The following is an 18,944-nucleotide window of genomic DNA, read 5'->3' on the forward strand; positions in this document are numbered from 1 at the left end:
AAGTTGAAAGATGGGCAAGGGAGATGGGGAAGCTCCATTTTACCTGTAAAATTTTATTTATTTTAAAGAAAAAAAATCTACAACAAATATGGCATATGATAACTATATGAGTAATTTTACTTTTGTCTGTATATTTAAGATTTCTTATAAGAATACTTTAAAAACCAGAGAAGACGCAGTGAAATAGTAAAAACAATAGCTAATATTTACTGAGTGTTTATGCAAAACGATTCTAAGTGCTTTACATATATTAATTCACGTAATACTCATGTCAACCCCATGAAGTAGACACCATTATTATCCCCACTTTTCAAAGGAGGCACTGAGACACATAATACAATGAGTATATTACACTGTTATAGTCATTTGGAAAACAATTTGATAATACTAACCCATGAGAACTGTAAATCTACTTCAGAATGTATGTTTGAAGGAAGTACCCAAAAACATTACAAAGATTTGTGAACAAAAAGGCATGTGTTTCTGTGGTTACTCAAAAGGAAATAAAAGTTAAAACACCTAAAATACAGAACAGCAAAATAGTTATGGAACATCTATATGTTAGACTATTATACTACCAATAAAAATATTTGAAAATAATTTTCAACATGAGAAAATGCTTGTACTCTAATGTTAAACAAAAAATAATTCAAAATTATTTTTGTTCCCAACTATGTAAAAAATATACATAGAAGGCTGGAAGAAAATACACAAAAATGTTATAACGAGGTTACCCACAGATTAGAGAGGCGAAATTAGAGAGGACTTTTTTTCCTTCAAGTGTATACATTTACCAAACATTTTAGAATGTATTGCTGATCAGTCAGGAAAAGTTACCAAAAAGAAAACAAAAATGGCACACAACAGTCTTCCTAATCAATAGCGCCAAACTATCTTCATAACTCCAAACTAATCCCAAATCGTGAGAAACTACGATGTAGGCACAAAAACAAAGTTTTGCTTAGCATATAATAAAACAAACCCAAAAAACCCTATGTTGTTTCTCATAATAGCTTTTACTTACGTGGTAATTGTGGTGTTTTACTATCATGTGAACGGTACTCTTCATGAGGAACAGACTTGTCATCCTAATTGTGAGAAAGTTTATAATATGGTTAACATATTACCAGAAAGAACTGTAATGTAGAAGAGAGCCAATAAAAGATTTGAAGAGGTTGGAAGTTGAAGTGATATACAGGAACTCACCATTTTCACATGCATAGGTCTATCAAATAAAAACTGCCCATTGAACATAGCTGTTGGTTCAGTCAAGGAAAGCCAGTTAAGATAACTATAAAATTATACCAGAACACAAACTAATTTTTAATAATCTTACAGTCCAACTATCTCTGATATTTTAATTAACATCTTTAATACTTATTGGTATTAGCCACTCAAAAACTTTACTCAAAAAAATTCAATTCTTTGCTTTATGGTTTTATTTCATCAATAAGAGGTATTTTTAATTCAACCATTGAAAAAAGTAAACTTGTAAGGCTTCACTTAAAGTAAATTCATTAATATACAATGGATTACACAATTGTTAAATGCATGTATACAATTAATTGCAGTAGGAAGAGAGAAAAGAAAAAACTTCATTATCAGCCCTGTACAATATGGCTAATTCAAGTTTTAAGAGTGACTTTAATACTTAGACCTAGTAAGGGTTTTATTTGCTGGAGACTAAAGTCTAACACACATCTCTAAGCCAGGCAACCTTAAATTCAATTACCCCCACCAAAAAAAAAAAGGTGGTATTATGCTTCTTCAACCTCATAACCAATGCTGAAATGTAAATCAGGATACAAATTGCTTGAACTGCTTCAATTGCTTGCTCAAAAGTGACAGTGCCCATTCCTCTGCTCTTGCCGTCTTTGTCTTCTTTAATATCTGCCCGCTTCACAGTTCCAGCTATGCTGAACACTTCCTTTAGTTTCTTCCAACCAACTTTGAAGTCAAGCTTAACATAAAATTGTATCATTACATACCTAATAAATCCCTCTCCCCATCTGCAAATACAAAAGAATCTTTTCTAAACTCTTAAAACCATAAAGAACTATAATTCCAGTTCAACAATGTATCGATAATGTTCAAATTTAAAAACATCTTCAGTTGTTTAAAATCATTTAAGCTACATCTACATTGTTCCTTATCCTTTTTTTAATTTCCAAAATCATCTCTCAAACTGCTCAAACCTGTTTTTTACATTTGAAACTTGCACATCTATTTTTACCAAGAGAAATCCAGATTTTGAAAAGTATTGTTTTCACTGACTTTCAAATGCTTAGAACAAATGACAAACCAACTATGACATGCATATTCACAAATATCAAGGCTACAAAAAAGAAATCCATTTACCAATATAAACCAAAACACATATAATGTCAAGAACTGCTTGAATGTGTATAAATTGCACAGTTCTGTGTTTAAAAAATCCAAATAGCTGTATTTAAACTCTAACCTTGTGTGTCTGTGTGTATATATATATATACGTATGTATATACGTCAACTGATTTTGAGTTTACAATAATTACTGTTTCATTTACTTTAGTTAAAAATAAAAAATAAATAAAAATAAGCAAAATGTTTTATAAACCTATAACACATTTATTTAATCAAATTATCTATCTATCTGAATGACAAGTTTTAGACTAAAGCTTGAACTTACATTGGCAACAAAAATTGTGGAACCAAGTCTACCGGCCTGCAAATTACTGATGACTTCAGGAGGAATGTTTGGATTATTGAGAATGGAAGGTGGTAAATTCATCAACCCTGATCCCATATCAGGGACATGTCCTCCTGGAAATGATCCTCCTGTTCGCTGCAATGCCCTACGAGCATTTTCTCCATCAGGATCCTGTAACACACATTGAATGTTAAATTCCACTAAATACATCAGTTCTATATAATTAAAATAACAACTTAAATTCTACAGTAGCTATCCCTTCTGACTCAAATTATTGACCCTCTTGAAGAGTGAGCTTTTTTTCTCATCCAGAGAACTGAGTCCCATAAAAACCTGTGGATAGACAAAAGATTTCAGCCTCTAGAGATGTCAGTTAAATATTTTTTTTCCAATCACTAAAGCCACTTAAGAACTTGAAATTAGTTTACTTTTGCTCTCACACTAGGGTACAAGTACACATACAATTAACTCAAAGAAGAGCGAAGTACTCACTGTGACTTTTCTTTCCAAAATGTAGGAATGGTGAATTCTCACTACTGGATGCCCAATGGAATGCCAAACTCAGACTAATTCAAAGCTTTTCAATAGTGGAACAGACTGTTATAAAACCCAAATACTAGGGTAGAGGACAGGATGGTCGATTGTAATCTGTAAATTTTATTCCTGAACAAAATACAATTACCCACCTTCTAAACTCTTACCTTCTTCAACAATGATTATAACCTGAGATGGAGGAGGGGAGAGATAAAGGAGGGCTAAATGTCCAAGTGAGAAATTACATTAAACATTGTTTTTTTGTTAGGTTCATTAATTTTGTAAGAGAAACACCCTACCCTTTAAACAAAACCAAACACGCATACACACATGCACTCACACAAACATAAATGTCCTTCTCACTCACCCCAGTAGGTGCAATACTAAAAAACTAAAATGAATAAACAAAAACCACATAAACACACTGATAGACTATCATCTGCAATGCCAAATGATTATGTTGAAGGCAATCATCATCATCACTTCTCCATCTTTAGGCTAAGATGAAGTGTAAAGGCAACCACCAAATCTACTTTGCTGGCCTCAGTCTGGGAATACAGTACTAATAAAAAGGAAGTTGGGTGACTTTAATAAATTCTCTAGGATGGATGGAGAATAAAAGGTGAAAAGGTAGATGAAATGATGAAATAATAAAACCATTCTGGCTTCCAACATACTTCACTACGAAGGAATAAAAAGGATTACAAAAGAAAAAAAATGTATCCAAGAATACTTCAAAACATGTTAATAAATAATAAATTCTTTAGGTCTGAGGATTCAAAAAGAGGTAAAAATACATAATTTAGGATAGTGGCTACCTATGGGGAAGAAAGATAACTCAGAAGAGAAGATGTTTCCTGAACTAGTATAGTAAGCTATTTCGGTTGTCTGTGCTTGTAACATTAACAAGATGTATTGCTGTACTGATCTGTCTTTTATACACATATATATATGACAGAAATATACACACATACAATACATGCATGCATATATAAAACATATATAAAATAAAATGTATATAAAACAAACCACCTACTATATAACACGACTTCTACTCTTCTTTTCCCCTTGCTGTCAGTCTGCTGGTTACTGACTACTATTGCTTTTGGAGGGCCTACAGTAGCAGTTTATAACCGCTACTATTCTGCATTTAATTAAATGAAACAAAAAAATGTAATTCTAAAGTCTGTTAAGGAACATTGGAAATACACCTTCCTTTGACTTTCCTCAGTAGCAGTTCTAAGCATTCATTCCACCCACACCTCTATAAATCAGATATCCCAGGAAAGGGACTGCCAAAGTGACATTAATCCAAAAAAGTCAACTGAATAAATCCCTCATCATTTAGCTGGGCCAAATTTAGCCTTTTTTTTCCTCTTAAAAAAAGTTAAAAATGGTGGCATCCTCTTTCAACTTGGATTATATAACTGCAGGGTCTCTGAAATATTGCTGAGGATCTACAGTATGCTGAAACTTAAAAAAACACAATAACATGGCTTTGATAGTTAGCATCCAACAAACTTTTTTTTCCAATAAAAGAAAAGACACTAAGAATCTGTAGTACTTGTCCTTTGAAGAGAAATAGAAAACAGAAAACAGAAAATTGTCAGCTACATGCAAAAGTAAATGCAGTTTTTGCCATTATTTTAATTCCAAGCTTTTTTTTAAAAAAAAGGTGACACAAATCACACCAGTCAAAATTTTTGTATACATTCCCGCTAATAACTTTTTAAATAATAAGCCCCCAGACATAAACAGGACTAGAATAATTTGGAAGCAAACTCAAATAAAGGGATCTGGGATACACGTTATATGTTGGTAGCATGGCCTTTAATTTCAAGCTATTATCTCACACTCAGGAACAAGAGACTCTTGGACAGGAATAACAATCATTATTACTACAGCTAACATTTATTATGTAGTTAAAATATCTTGAGCACTGTGCTTAGTGCTTTGTATAATGGTAATACCACAAGTATAATAAATAGCCAACACTAAATGGTTTACATATATTAACTCTTCGAGTCCTGATAGCACTACAAGGTAGGTGCTATTATTACTCCCATCTTAGTAATACGAAAACAAAGGAGAAAGTTTAAGTAATTTACCCTGAGTTAGAGAGGTTCTCTGATGCCAGAGCTTTTTACCATGTATCTCATTTAATCCTCATAAAAAATCCTATTGGGTAAGTAAAAGCACATTTCGTTTTATTGTGCTTCACTTTACTGCGCTTTGCAGATATTGCACTTGTTGTAAACTGAAGGTCTGTGACAACCCTGTGTCCAGCAAGCCTATCAGCACCATTTCCCCAACATGTGCTCACTTTGTGTCTCTGTATCACATTTTGGTAATTCATGCAATATCTCAACCTTCTTCATTATTATCTGTCATGGTGATCTGTGATTAGTGATCTTTGATGTTTTAATTGTTTTGGTACACCATCAACTGTGACTAAATAAAACAGAGAACTTAATCAATAAATGTTCTGACTGCTCCACCCACCAGCCGTTCCCCATCTCTCTCCTTCGCCTCAGGCCTCCCTATTCCGAGACACAATAATACTGAAATTAGGTCAATTAATAATCCTAAAATGGCATCTAAGTGTTCAAGTAAAAGAAAGAGTTGCAAGTCTCTCACTTTAAATCAAAAGCTAGACATGATTAAGCTTAGTGAGGAAGGCATGTCAAAAGTTCAGACAGGTGAAAAGCCTGGCCTGAAGGAAACTTAAAGTGCTACTCCAGTGAACACATGAATGATGAGAAAGTGAAACAGCCTCAATGCTGTTTCAAAAACAGGTAAAAACACAAAATTTAAGATACTTGTTACTCTTGGGGAAGAAGGATAACACAACAGAAAAGATGCTTCTTGAACTATTAAGATACTTCACTTGTTTGTGCTTACAACATTTCAGTGGTCTGAAAGTTTCGGTGGTTTAACAGAAGATCAAAGCAGCCTTATCATTCCCTTAAGCCAAAGCCTAATCCGGAGTAAGGCCTTAACTCTCTTCAATTCTATGAAGGCTGAGAGAGGTGAGGTGAGAAAGTTGCAGAAGAAAAGTTTGAAGCTGGTTCATGAGATTTAAGGAAAGAAGCCATCTCTATAACATAAAAGTACAAGTGAAGCAGCAAGTGCTGATGTAGAAGCTGCAGCAAGTTATCCACAAGACCTAGCTAAGATCATTGATGAGATGGCTACATTAAACAATAGATTTTCAGTGTAGATGAAACAGTCTTCTATAGAAAGAAGATGCCATCTAGGACTTTCAGAGTTAGAAGGGAGAAGTCAGTGTTTGGCTTCAAAGCTTCAAAGGGCACACTAACTCTTCTATTAGGGGCTAACGCAACCGGTAACCTTAAGTTGACTTGAAGTCAATGCTCATTTACCATTCTGAAAATCCTAGGGCCCTTAATAATTAGGCTAAATCTACTCTGTCTGTGCTCTATAAATGAAATAACAAAGCCTGGATGACAGCACATCTGTTTATAGAATAGTTGGCTGAATATTTTAAGCCCACTGTTGAGACCTCTTGCTCAAAAAAAAAAAAAATCCTTTCAAAATATTACTGCTCATTGACAATGTACTTGTCACCCAAGAGTGCAAAAGAATATATACAAGAAGACTAACATTGTTTGCAGGCCTATTAACACAATATCCATTCTGTAACTCATGAATCAAGAAATAATTTTAACTTTCAAGTCTCATTATTTAAGAAATATAATTCATAAGGCTATTGCTGTCATAGACAGTGATTCCTCTGATAGATTTGGGCAAAGTAAACTAAAAATCTTCAGAAAAGAATGTACCATTCTAGATGTTATTAAGAATATCTGTGATTCATAAGGCCAAAATATCAATACTAACAGGAGTTTGGAATAAATGGATTCTAATCCCAATGGATGACTTTAGGGCTTCAAGACTTAAATGGTGAACATAACTGAAAGAGCAAGAAAACTAGAACTAGAAGTGGATCCTGCAGATGTGACTAAATTGCTGCAACCTCATGATAAAACCTAAACAAATTAGGAGTTGCTTCTCGTATGAGCAAAGAAAGTCATTTCTTGAGATGGAATCTATACCTGGTGAATATACTATGAACACTGTTGAAATGGCAACAAAGGATTTAGAATATTACATAAATTTAGTTGATAAAGCAGCAGCAGGTTTGAGAGGATTGACTTCAATTTTGAAGGAAGTTCTACCATAGGTAAAATGTTATCAAACAGCATCACATGCTTCAGAGAAATCTTTTATGAAAGGAAGAGTCAATTGATACAGCAAACTTCACTGTTCTTATTTTAAGAAATCATGACAGCCACCCCAAACTTTAGCAACCACCACCCTGATCAGTCAGCAGCCATTAGCACTGAGGCAAGACTCTCCACCAGCAAAAAGATTACAATGAAAGCTCAAATGATCACTAGCATTTTCAGCAATAAAGCATTTTTTAATTAAGGCATGTATATTGTGCTTTTAGACATAATGCTATTGCTTTAAATAGAATATAGTATAGTATAAATGTAACTTTTATGGGTACTGCAAAACCAAAACATATATGTGACACACTTTATTGTTTTATTTGCTTTACTGCAGTAGTCTGGAACCAAACCTGCAATAGCTCCAAGGTATGTCTCTATTATCAGTAGTACTACTACAATCACTTCAGTTTAGAGAATTAAGTAGCATGTCCAGACACCCACTAGAAAGTGATAAAGCCAGGAACCAAATCATTACTGTACAATTAAATACTATACAATTAAATGTTGATAGTACTGCTCTACAACCAATGATTAGCATCAGTATTAGTACAAAATCTTCAGGGTCCCAAAGTTACACTATTTATCTCTTTTAACAGATTTTAGCAAGTATATGTATGTAACAGGTCTGTAATCAAACTATTAAGATTAACAATACAAAATAAAGGAACCCATGAAGATGAGGGATATTCAAGCCAATCATTCTCAAGGTTAAACTGTAAATGTTTTGTTTGTATCTTCTAGTCATTTTTTGTCTACCTATTTACACTGCTATAATTTTGTACAAAGAAGACATGCCCATTTTAGGGGATTCCAACTTCTAGTTATAAATTTCACTAATAGAGTTATAATTTTTTCTTAAATTTTAATCTAGTACAGTTTCCAAGTAACTCTGATAAAAAGTGAGTATCAATTTTATTCAAATCCATAACATATTTGCATCAAGTGACCTTTAATTATCAATTACAAGGATGTTATATTTCTCAAATTAAATAACAAAATCTAAAAATTGAAAATGTCTGTACCAAATAAACTCAGCACCTAAAGTTTATCCCCTTTGAATTTCTAGGTCCTCAAATTTATAAAAATTATGTGCTTTTATTTTTAACAACTTGGAACAAATCAAGTATAGAGGATAACTGCTTAAAAGCAAATATAAAATCATGTACAAGTAAAACTATCATGAATATATAATGCTTTAATAAACACCTATGCTTTAAAAAAAGTTGTAGTCAGGCAAATATATTACCAAATTGAAAATCCAAGGAAAGCATGTCTTTATAGTCAAATGTTTAAATTCTAAATATAAGAAATCTTACCTCTTTAATATTTAGAGGTCTTCCACTAAGATCATATTTGTTCATAGTTTCTAGGGCTTTCTTTACAAATTCTTCATCTTTGAATTCAACCACACTTAACAGGGAAAAAATTTATAGGAAATGTTTATGTGCTAATTTTTTTCCAAAGTTTAATTTAATTTAAGATACTCGAAGAAAAAATTTCTTACCCACAACCCTATATCCAGGTAGATTTGTCAAAATATGCAAAAGAAAAAAAGTTTTAGATCAGTACATGAATAATCAGTTCTAACATTTCAACCATTAAGGCAATTAATAATATGGTAGAATCACTTCACCTTTTATATCTCCAGAACATAATAGGCGAGGGACCACAAATTTTCTCTAAGTTTTTTAATATATCTATTAAAAATAGTAGAATCTAATATGTAACAACCTTGGAGCACAGTTTTTACTTTTAGGTGACTTTTCATTAAGTTAAAACTAATGTCACTGCACAAATTAAATCAACAGTAATTCAACGAAATAACTAAAGGCTCCAATATACCTATCCTTCTATAGTTACAAATATTTTCAAAAGATGTATTATCTATGACATATTTTTCAATTCTATTAAAATCAAAATAGTGAATATTAATTTTATTTTTAACAAGTTCTCTATTAGATTAAAACTGGCTGCACATTTAACAGCACCCAGTTGGAAGTATGTAAAAATCACCTATAAACTAGTAATAAATTAATTTGGAGAGTTATTTTAAAAAATAATTCCCTGTGATTGCCATTCAAAGTCCCATTTGAATGTAATGACAAAGTTTTTATTCATCATGCACCCAGCTGGTTTTACTAACATAATTAAACATTGCTAAGAGTTTTCCATTGTATTCTTCAGTATATTGCATTCTTGTTGCTAAAAATCAAAATATACTATCAACCAATTCCTTCTATGTCAATGTAATCGTAAATGTCATTCGTACCAATTGGTCAGAGCACTGCCTCTTATGTAGTCCTGCAGGCTACCAAATTGAGCTTTTCAGTAAAATTTCAAAAATACATTCTGAACTAACACCTTTAAGCTATAGTCCCCTCAAAAAACTCAGGAATATTATCAATTCAGTGACTTTTAAAGTATCCTTGAAGACATCAAAATACAACAAAAAAATCCTATGCTAAAATCTTATTGGCTAAGAAGAAGTATTACCTTAGAGCATTGGAAAAGTGAATGCCCTTTTTGAGTTTTACAAAACCCATCCCTTCCAGGCAGCGAGGTTTGTATAAGTGTCAGACTTGCTGGTTTAGAGCCTCAAATCTTGTGTAATAAAGTAAAACAAAATGAAACTTAAGTTTCCAAAAACTGGTACAAGTATTATACAAAAAGTAAACTGCTGAGGAACTTTTAAACCTCAAGCAGATTATTGCCCACAGCACTTACCCTTGATTTTCCTTCCGCATCCTTAAAGAGCTCCACGTATGTAACCTCACCAACTACATAAGACATACAAAAGGAAGATACCAAGAAACAATACATTTAAACACCAGTATCTTGCTTTACTGCACACCTGTGCACAACTCTACAGAGAAGCACCTATTATTCACCAACAATCAAAACCAGACCAACATACCTCCTATCAATGGCTATGTAAATTTAACTAATTTTCAGAAATGTACATCATCCACATTCTCTAAAAAAAAGCTAACAACCATATTAACCTAATTCATACTACAGATCATATTTTGGCCAGCATGATATAGTTGGTGAACAAATGCACATATACATACAAATGGTCCCTTAACCTATCATATTAAAAAACATCAACATTAGCACTTTTCAAATAACTTTGGTCAGCCTACACACAACAGCTGTTTTAAGGTGACTTTCTACCTGAATGTCTTCAATCATGTTTGCCATCAGTAAACTAAATTTACAAATCATGCTTCACAGCAAGCCACACACTTTCTAAATAAAGTCAATGAATAAAACCAATCAAATAGTTGTCACCTTACAACAGACACACCAATGCAATTTTTTTAAAAAAATTTAATAGAAGAGATCAGCCTCAAAGCCAAGTACATAGTTTGCAGGACTGTTGAAACTCAATTTTTCAAGAGATAACAAAACTAACTTTTACAAGATCAAGTATTGAAATTATTTTTCCCCAAAACCAACCATGTATATAAGATGAAGGTTTTCAGATTATTCTGAAAACAAAACTGCAACAGCAGTAATGCAATTTTAATTTAGAACTGCAAAGACAGCATCATGGCAGTCATGACAATGCAAACAAAATAAATTCCACAGCCAGATTCCAGACTCCACCAAGATAATAACAAAACAGCTTTTGGAAAAAAAATAAATAATCAGACCTTATTATTCATTCTTTAACACACTAAATGTATTACTTAACTGATGCAATAGCCCTTTTAAAATCTATAAAAACTTCAACTAGACAAAGCAATCACTTTAACAAAATTCTTGGTGGCATGCATATGCTGGCTCGCTACTATCCCACTAAAATGGCAAAAAGAAAAATATCCATACTACCTTGTAATGAAATTGTGTCAAGTGAAAGAAGAGGAAAAGATTAATTCACATGTCAAGAAATAAAAATCAATTTTTTGAGTCTGTGTGGCTCAGAGGAATAAAAATGTTTGTGTAGTTCCCTCCCCTGTCTATATGAAGATTATCCAACAGTGGGTTATTTCAGAGATAGTTACCTTTCTCTCTCATTAGATCTTTAATAGCTTGCCATTTCATGTCATATGGGATGTTGCTAATGAAAACTCTGTTACGATTTGGACCCTTCTTTTCTCCAGTGCTCGAATTCTTGTCTTTTGAATACGGATGAAATCTATTGGCCTTCTTACTTCCTGTAGATTTTTCCTTTAAGTCAGATTTCTCTTCTTTCGCTGACTCATCATTCTCCCTTTGAATTTAAAAAAAAAAAAAAAATCAAACAAACAAAAACCCTCAGTTGTGCTTAAAAGAATGGAAGTCTATATTAAATAAATATTTCATATTTATCACTTCACAAAACTCTCCACTAAGCTAGACCTCAGCAAAGTAGCTGGAGAATCAGCCTGAGAGCTTTGAAATTATCCAGTGCTATTTCAAAGCAAGAGTTTGGCTTCTCATTTAACAGTCCTCATTCTTTTTTCCACATTAAATAGCTGTAAGCATCCAAACAATCACCCAGTTTTTCCCACTACACTACTTAATTAATAAATGCTATTAGACTGGAACAGAGGGAAGAACAGATAATTTTACTTCTAAGGTATCTAAAACTGCCACCTTTGATGGAGAATTAACTTTCTGGGCATCATTAAAAACTTTTTTTAAAAATTAATTTACACAATGATACTCTGAAAAAAGTTCATCTCTTAAAGGTTAATAGTTTCTTCTCAGAACTTTCTCCTCCCTTAATTAGAAGCATAATTAAAATACAAAGTTATGTCTATAATTCCACATCTATATATGTATATACTCACATTAAGACTCTCAAACTTTCTTCTATTCCCAATTTTCATCAACATAGAAAGCTTATAAAGTATCCTAATATTTTCTGTTACATTTTTAACCTATAAACTAGAATACGGTACTTCATCAAATTATGCAGTTTCATTAATATTACCTACAATGGGTAATGTAGGACAGGAGCAGTACCTAAAAGCAACATAAGCCAAAATTTTATAAACCTGATTTTTATTTTTTTTTGAGACAGAGTTTCGCTCTGTCGCCCAGGGGTGGAGTGCAGTGGCGCGATCTTGGCTCACTGCAGCCTCCACCTCCCAAGTTCAAGCAATTCTCTGCCTCAGCCTCCTGAGCAGCTGGGATTACAGGTGCCCACCACCACACCCAGCTAATTTTTTGTATTTTTAGTAGAGACAGAGTTTCACCATCTTGGCCAGGCTGATCTTGATCTCGTGACCTCATGATCCACCGGCTTCGCCTCCCAAAGTGCTGGGATTACAGGCGTGAGCCACTGCGCCCAGCCAAACCTGATTTTTAATGAGGCCTTAACTAGAAAAAAAAGTAATTTATAACACTGTAATCACAGTGCAACTCTATGATGTCATATGCCAACCATCCAAAAGATTCAGGCATACACTTAAACCCTATAGATAAAAATTTGGATTTATATTTTAAAATGCAATTTACTTTTAAAAACAAGTCTTTTTTACAGAACAAACAATAGCGTTTTTTTTCTTGTTGTTTTTTGAGACAGAGTCTCATTCTGTCACCCCGGTTGGAGTACAGTGGCAAGATCTCGGCTCACTGCAATCTCCGCCTCCTGGGTTCAAGGAATTCTCCTTCCTCAGCCTCCCAAGTAACTGGAATTACAGGTGTCTGCAACCACACCCAGGTAATTTTTACATTTTTAGTAGGGACGGGGTTTCAACATGTTGGAAAGGCTGGTCTCAAACTTTTGACCTCAGGTGATCCGCCCACCTCAGTCTCCCAAAGTGATGAGATTACAGGTGTGAGCCACTGTGCCTGGCCAATAGATTTCTTATTTAAATAACTAAGTCAATAATCTAGTCAATTTAAAACTATTTTAATAACAAAACTTCAATTTTAAAGCATTTTTTCACAAACATTACTAATAATATCACTGCGGATAACACCTAGGAATCTAAATTTTTTTAAAGCTTTCTGGATTATTCTGACAACAAATCAAGTTTCATAAGCCAGGCTCTAAAGTATCTTCCAAGCCCAGCAATTCTGGTGATTCATACATTGCAATGCTCCTCACATACCTCTAACCGCAGTCATTTGTTACATAATATACGGAGCTTCTTGAACACTACTCTTCTTTGTAGGTAACACAGCCATAAATATAGTATGCAAACCCTATAAGAACAAAAACTATCTGCTTTGGTATCACCAGCACCTCGCACAGTGACTGCAAATAACACTGTGCTATAAATTTTTAAATGAATTAACAGTCAATTAAGAATCCATACTCATCTGAGCACAGATGTTGCCAGAAAAAACTGCCAGAATAAAGACAGAGACATTTGGACCAAACTTGCTTTGCCATTTTTTTTTTAGACCTTGAAAGGGACATCTTCACTATCAAACATATTCTTTCATCAGAAATGGCATGGCCTAGGGGGGAGTCTTCTCAACTGCCTAAATCTAGAAAGTACCTACCTGTCTGAACAGAGTGACACTTTTGAAAATGGCAGCAAGCAGCCAAAAGGCACAAAGGCCTTTTCTCTGGCTTCTGGGTACCACAGATAGAAGAACAAACCTTTCTTTTCAATTCCCCAAAGGGCCTGTTTACTTAACAGGCTTAGATGAATTCAATGAATGTTTGTAAAGTAACTGAGACTCTATTCAGTAAACAGATATCTATATAGTCTCTAGATTAATATCCCTTCCCCTGCCTATTTTCTTCCTGGATTAAACCAATTGTGAAAATTACACAAAGTTCTGAAGTACTTACAATGTTCTATTCTTGACTTGGGTGAGGTTACATAGATTAAATATTTGCTTACAACAATCTGAAAATTCCATTAAAAGCAGTAACATTATACATAATATCTTCTTTTAAAAATTTACTCAAAGATGATCAAAGAAAGTAATTTCTTCATTTTCCCACATAAGAAGCATCTTTAAAATACTGCTAAACTGCTCGTCTACGATGTATGAACTAAAATTTACCTTAAGTTTCTTCCCAGTGTATAACAAAAAAAGAAAAAAAAAATCTATAAAAGGCATAACAGTTTAGAGGCTACAGGAATGATCTATTAAGAAACTGAGCAATAATTATATAATTTCTGAACTATTTCCAAGTCATAAATATTTTGGAAGAGAAAGTAAAAATATATGTGAAAACTATTAAGGAAATGATGCTACGTAATTCCAAAATATTGGTACTACATCCAGAATTCCATGTACTAAATTCCCAAACTGTTCATTTAGACAACCACTCCCACAATGTACTTAAAATAAAAACTCTAAAATAGTCATAAAAATGTTATCTATTCTTAAAATTGAACTATGCGTATCTAAATTATAACATAAATTTCTGGAAAAAATCAACCTCCAACATCAAAAGAAGAAACATAGTTTTAATGTACGATTTTAAAAGTATACTGGTATAGTATCAGATCCAGTACTAATCCCAGTTCCAGAGGAAAACTACCAGAGGGCAGTTCAGAGCAATAAATACCTACATTAAGAAAAACGACCAACCTCCAGGCCAGGTGTGGTGGCTCACACCTATAATCCCAGCACTTTGGGAGGCCAAGGCAGGTGGATCACTTAAGGTCAGGAGTTCGAGATGAGCCTGGCCAACATGGTGAAACTCCATCTCTACTAAAAACACAAACATTAGCCAGGGATAGTGATGCATGCCTATAATCCCAGCTGCTCAGGACGCTGAGGCAGGAGAATCACCTGAACCCAGGAGGCAGAGGCTGCAGTGAGCCGAGGTTGCACCATTGCACTTTTTTTTTTTTTTTTTTTTTGAGAAAGAGCAAGACTCCATCTCAAAAAAAAAAAAAAAGAATAAAGATCTCCAACAACCTAACTTCACACCTCAAGGAACTAGAAAAAAGAACTAAGTCCAAAGTTAGTAGAAAGAAGAAAATAACGAAAATCAGGGCAAAAATAAATGAAATACACTAGAAAAACAATAGAAAAGGTCAATAAAACTAAAAGTTGGTTTTTGAAAGATAAGCAAAACTGACAAAGATTAAGCTAGATTAAGTGGGGGGAAACAATCAGAAATCAAAGAGGGAAAATAGAAAAATACATAAAGAAATCAAAGAGGAGACTTTATAACAGATACCACAGAAATACAGAGAATTATAAGAAGCTACTATTAACAATTATATACCAACATATTGCATAACTTAGAAGAAATTAATAAATTCCTGGAAATATACAACTCACCAAGGCTGAATCACGAAAAATTAGAAAATCTGAACTGTCCAATAACAAGGGAGATAGGAGTCAGTAATAAAAAATCTCCCAAGAAAGAAAAGCGCAGGACCTGACAGCTTCACTGGTAAATTCTATCAAACATTTAAGAACTAATACCAATCCCTCTCAAACTCTTCCAAAAAACCGAATATGAGGAAACTCTTTCAAATCATTTTATAAGGCCAGATTACCCTGATAACAAAGCCAGACAAGGATCCTACAAGAAAAGAAAATTACGGGCAATATCCCTGATGAACACAGATGTAAAACTTCTCAACAAAATACTAGCAAACTAAATTCAACAGCACATTAAAAGGATTATACACCATAATCAAATAGTACCTATCCCAGGGATGCAAGGATGACATACATAAATCAGTAAATGTTATACACCATATTAACAGAATGAAGGATTTTTTAAAAATCAAAGATCATCTCAATAGATCCAGGAAAAGCATTTGACAAAACTCAATATCCTTTCAAGATAAACACTCTCAACAAATTTAGTATAGAAGGAATGTTCCTCAACACAATAAAGATCATATATGACAACCCCATAGCTAACGTCATACTCAACAGTGAAAATTTGAAGGTTTTACTTCTAAGAGCAGGAAAAAGAGAAGATGCCTATGCTCACCACTTCTATTCAACATTGTACTGAAGGTCACAGCCAGAGCAATAGGCAAATAAAAGACATAAAAGACAACCAAATTGGAGAAAAAGAAGTAAAATCATCTCTGTTTGTAGAAGATGTGATCTTACATAGAAAATTATTCAGAGAAAAATTTAAAGACACCACCAAAAAAACTGTTAGAACAAATTCAGTAAAGTTATAGGATACAAAGTCAACATTCAAAAATCCATTGCATATCTACATACTACTAATAATAAACTATCCAAAAAATTAAGGACACAATCTCATTTAAAATAGCACCAGAAAGAATAAAATACCTAGAAATAAATTTAACCAAGAAAGCTAAAGAGCTATACACTGAAAAACTATCAATGATAAAATTGAAAATAATACAAATGAAAGATACTCCATGTTCATAGATGAGAGGAATTAATATTGTCAAAATGTCCTTCCTACCCAAAATGACCTATAAATTCAATGTGATCTCTATCAAAATTCTAACAGCATTTTTCACAGAAACAGATATATTCCTGAAATCCGTATGAACCATAAAAGATCTCAAATGGCTAAAGCAATCTTGAACAAGAAGAAAAAGATAAAAACATCACCTGATTCAAGTTATATTACAAATCTACAGTAATCAAAACAATATGGTACTGGCACAAAAACAAGACACAGAGACCAATGGAACATAACAGAACACTCAAAAATACATCCCCAAGGATATGGTAAACTAATCTTTGACAAAGGCACCAAAAATATACAATGGTGAAAGGACAGTCTCTTCAAAAAATGGTATTGGGAGAACTAGATATTCACATACAAAACGAAATGAAAATGGATTAAAAATTTAAACATAACACCTAAAACCCTGTAACTCCCAGAAGAAAACACAAGAGAAAAGCTCCATGACCTTGGTCTTGGCAATGATTGTTTTTTTTGGTTTTTTTTTTGATATGACACCAAAAGCACAGACAACACAAACAAAAGTAACAATTGGGACTACATCAAAGTAAAAAGTTATTGCACAGCAAAGGAAACAATCAATGAAATGAAAAGGCAACCTAAGAAACGAGAGGAAACATTTGCAAACCATATATCCAATAAGGGATTAATATCAAAAATGTATAAGGAACTCATACAACTCAATAGCAACCCAATTAAAAAATGAGAAATGGATCCGAATAGATATTTTTCCAAAGAAGACACACCAATGGCCAAAAGATACATGAAAAAGTGCTCAATATCACTAATCATCAGAGAAATACAACTCAAAACCACAATGCAATATCACTTCATCCCTGTTAGAATGACTTATCAAAAAGTCAAAAGATAGCAAGTGTTGCTGAGGATGTATAGAAAGAATGCTTAGATCCTGCTGGTGGGAATGCATATTGGTACAGCCATTATGGAAAACAGCATCAAGGGTCCCCAAAAAATTAAAAACAGAACTACCATATGATTCATCAATGCTATTTCTGGGTATACATCCAAGGAAAATGAAATCACTATCTCAAAGAGATATCTGCACTCCCATGTTCACTGCATCATCCACAATACCCAAGATATGGAAATGACTTAAGTGTCCACTGACAGATAAACAGTTAAAGGAAACATGATATATATTATATTTTGTGTTTACACAACACATCCACACTGGAATATTATTATTTAGCCTTACAAAAAGAACAAAATCTTGCCATTTGCAACAACAGAGATAAACCTAGATGACATTATGCTATGTGAAAAAAGACCCAGAAAGACAAATACTGCATGATCTCACTTACACACAGACTCTAAAAAAAGTCAAACTCAGAAGCAGCGTGTAGAAGGGTGTTTACCAGAGGTGGAGGGCAGCAGGGGATGGGGAAATATTCTAAGGGCACAAACTTTCAGTTATAAGATGGGTAAGTTCTGTAGATCTAAGGCACAGTATAGTGACTATATTTAACATATTTACTGTATACTTGAAATTTGCTTAAAGAGTAGATCTTAAGTATTTTCAACACCAAAAAATATGGTAATTATGTGAGGTAACAGATATGTTAATTAGCTTGATTGTGGTACTCATTTCACAATTTATTTGTACAACAAAACATCACATTGTACACTTCAAAATATACAATTTTTGTCAATTTACCTCAATAAAGCTTGGGAGAACAGTTCTAGTCTTTACTCCTAATAAAAATCACTCAACTAAAGAACACATTACTTTGCTCCAATGCTTAAAATTTTATAGTACCCTAATATAACTCTCAATCTCTACCTACTCCAAAGTTATACTTAATTACACATGAATAATAAAGTTATAATAATACTGCTCTTTTCCCACCTATTCACTTTTAAGAAAAGGAGAGCCAGTATACCATTTGGCATTAAATAAAGAAGACTATAGTTGGAAAACGGATCTTTTCTAAAGGTGTGAACATGTAAACTAAATTCCCTGTATATGAGTTTCATAAGCATAAAAGTTCACTTCTGCATTTCTTCCACAAATATTTACTAGGCCTTAAGAATACAAAGAAGAATAAGACATAGTGGTCTCCCACACTCAAAAACTATGGATTAACCTCAGCAAATATTATTTCAATCCTGATGACAAGCAGTA

At 33.2% G+C, this 18,944-nt stretch overlaps 1 protein-coding gene across 3 annotated transcripts in view; it reads right to left on the reverse strand.

The window, feature by feature from the left end:
• Positions 1-18,944, reverse strand: part of MYEF2 (myelin expression factor 2) — a 38,919-nt gene that overhangs the window by 17,543 nt on the left and 2,432 nt on the right. For all 3 annotated transcript variants that reach the window (XM_025390597.1, XM_025390596.1, XM_025390598.1), the window contains exons 2-9: positions 11,487-11,695; positions 10,204-10,256; positions 8,984-8,991; positions 8,796-8,889; positions 2,669-2,860; positions 1,807-1,960; positions 1,207-1,256; positions 1,025-1,088 (exon numbers count right to left, since the gene is read on the reverse strand). In XM_025390597.1, the coding sequence (XP_025246382.1) occupies positions 1,025-1,088; positions 1,207-1,256; positions 1,807-1,960; positions 2,669-2,860; positions 8,796-8,889; positions 8,984-8,991; positions 10,204-10,256; positions 11,487-11,695 (824 nt within the window). The remainder of the gene's footprint in view (positions 1-1,024; positions 1,089-1,206; positions 1,257-1,806; positions 1,961-2,668; positions 2,861-8,795; positions 8,890-8,983; positions 8,992-10,203; positions 10,257-11,486; positions 11,696-18,944) is intronic.

This window comes from Theropithecus gelada, chromosome 7a (genome assembly GCF_003255815.1).
Source record: "Theropithecus gelada isolate Dixy chromosome 7a, Tgel_1.0, whole genome shotgun sequence".
Taxonomy (NCBI): Eukaryota; Metazoa; Chordata; class Mammalia; order Primates; family Cercopithecidae; genus Theropithecus; species Theropithecus gelada.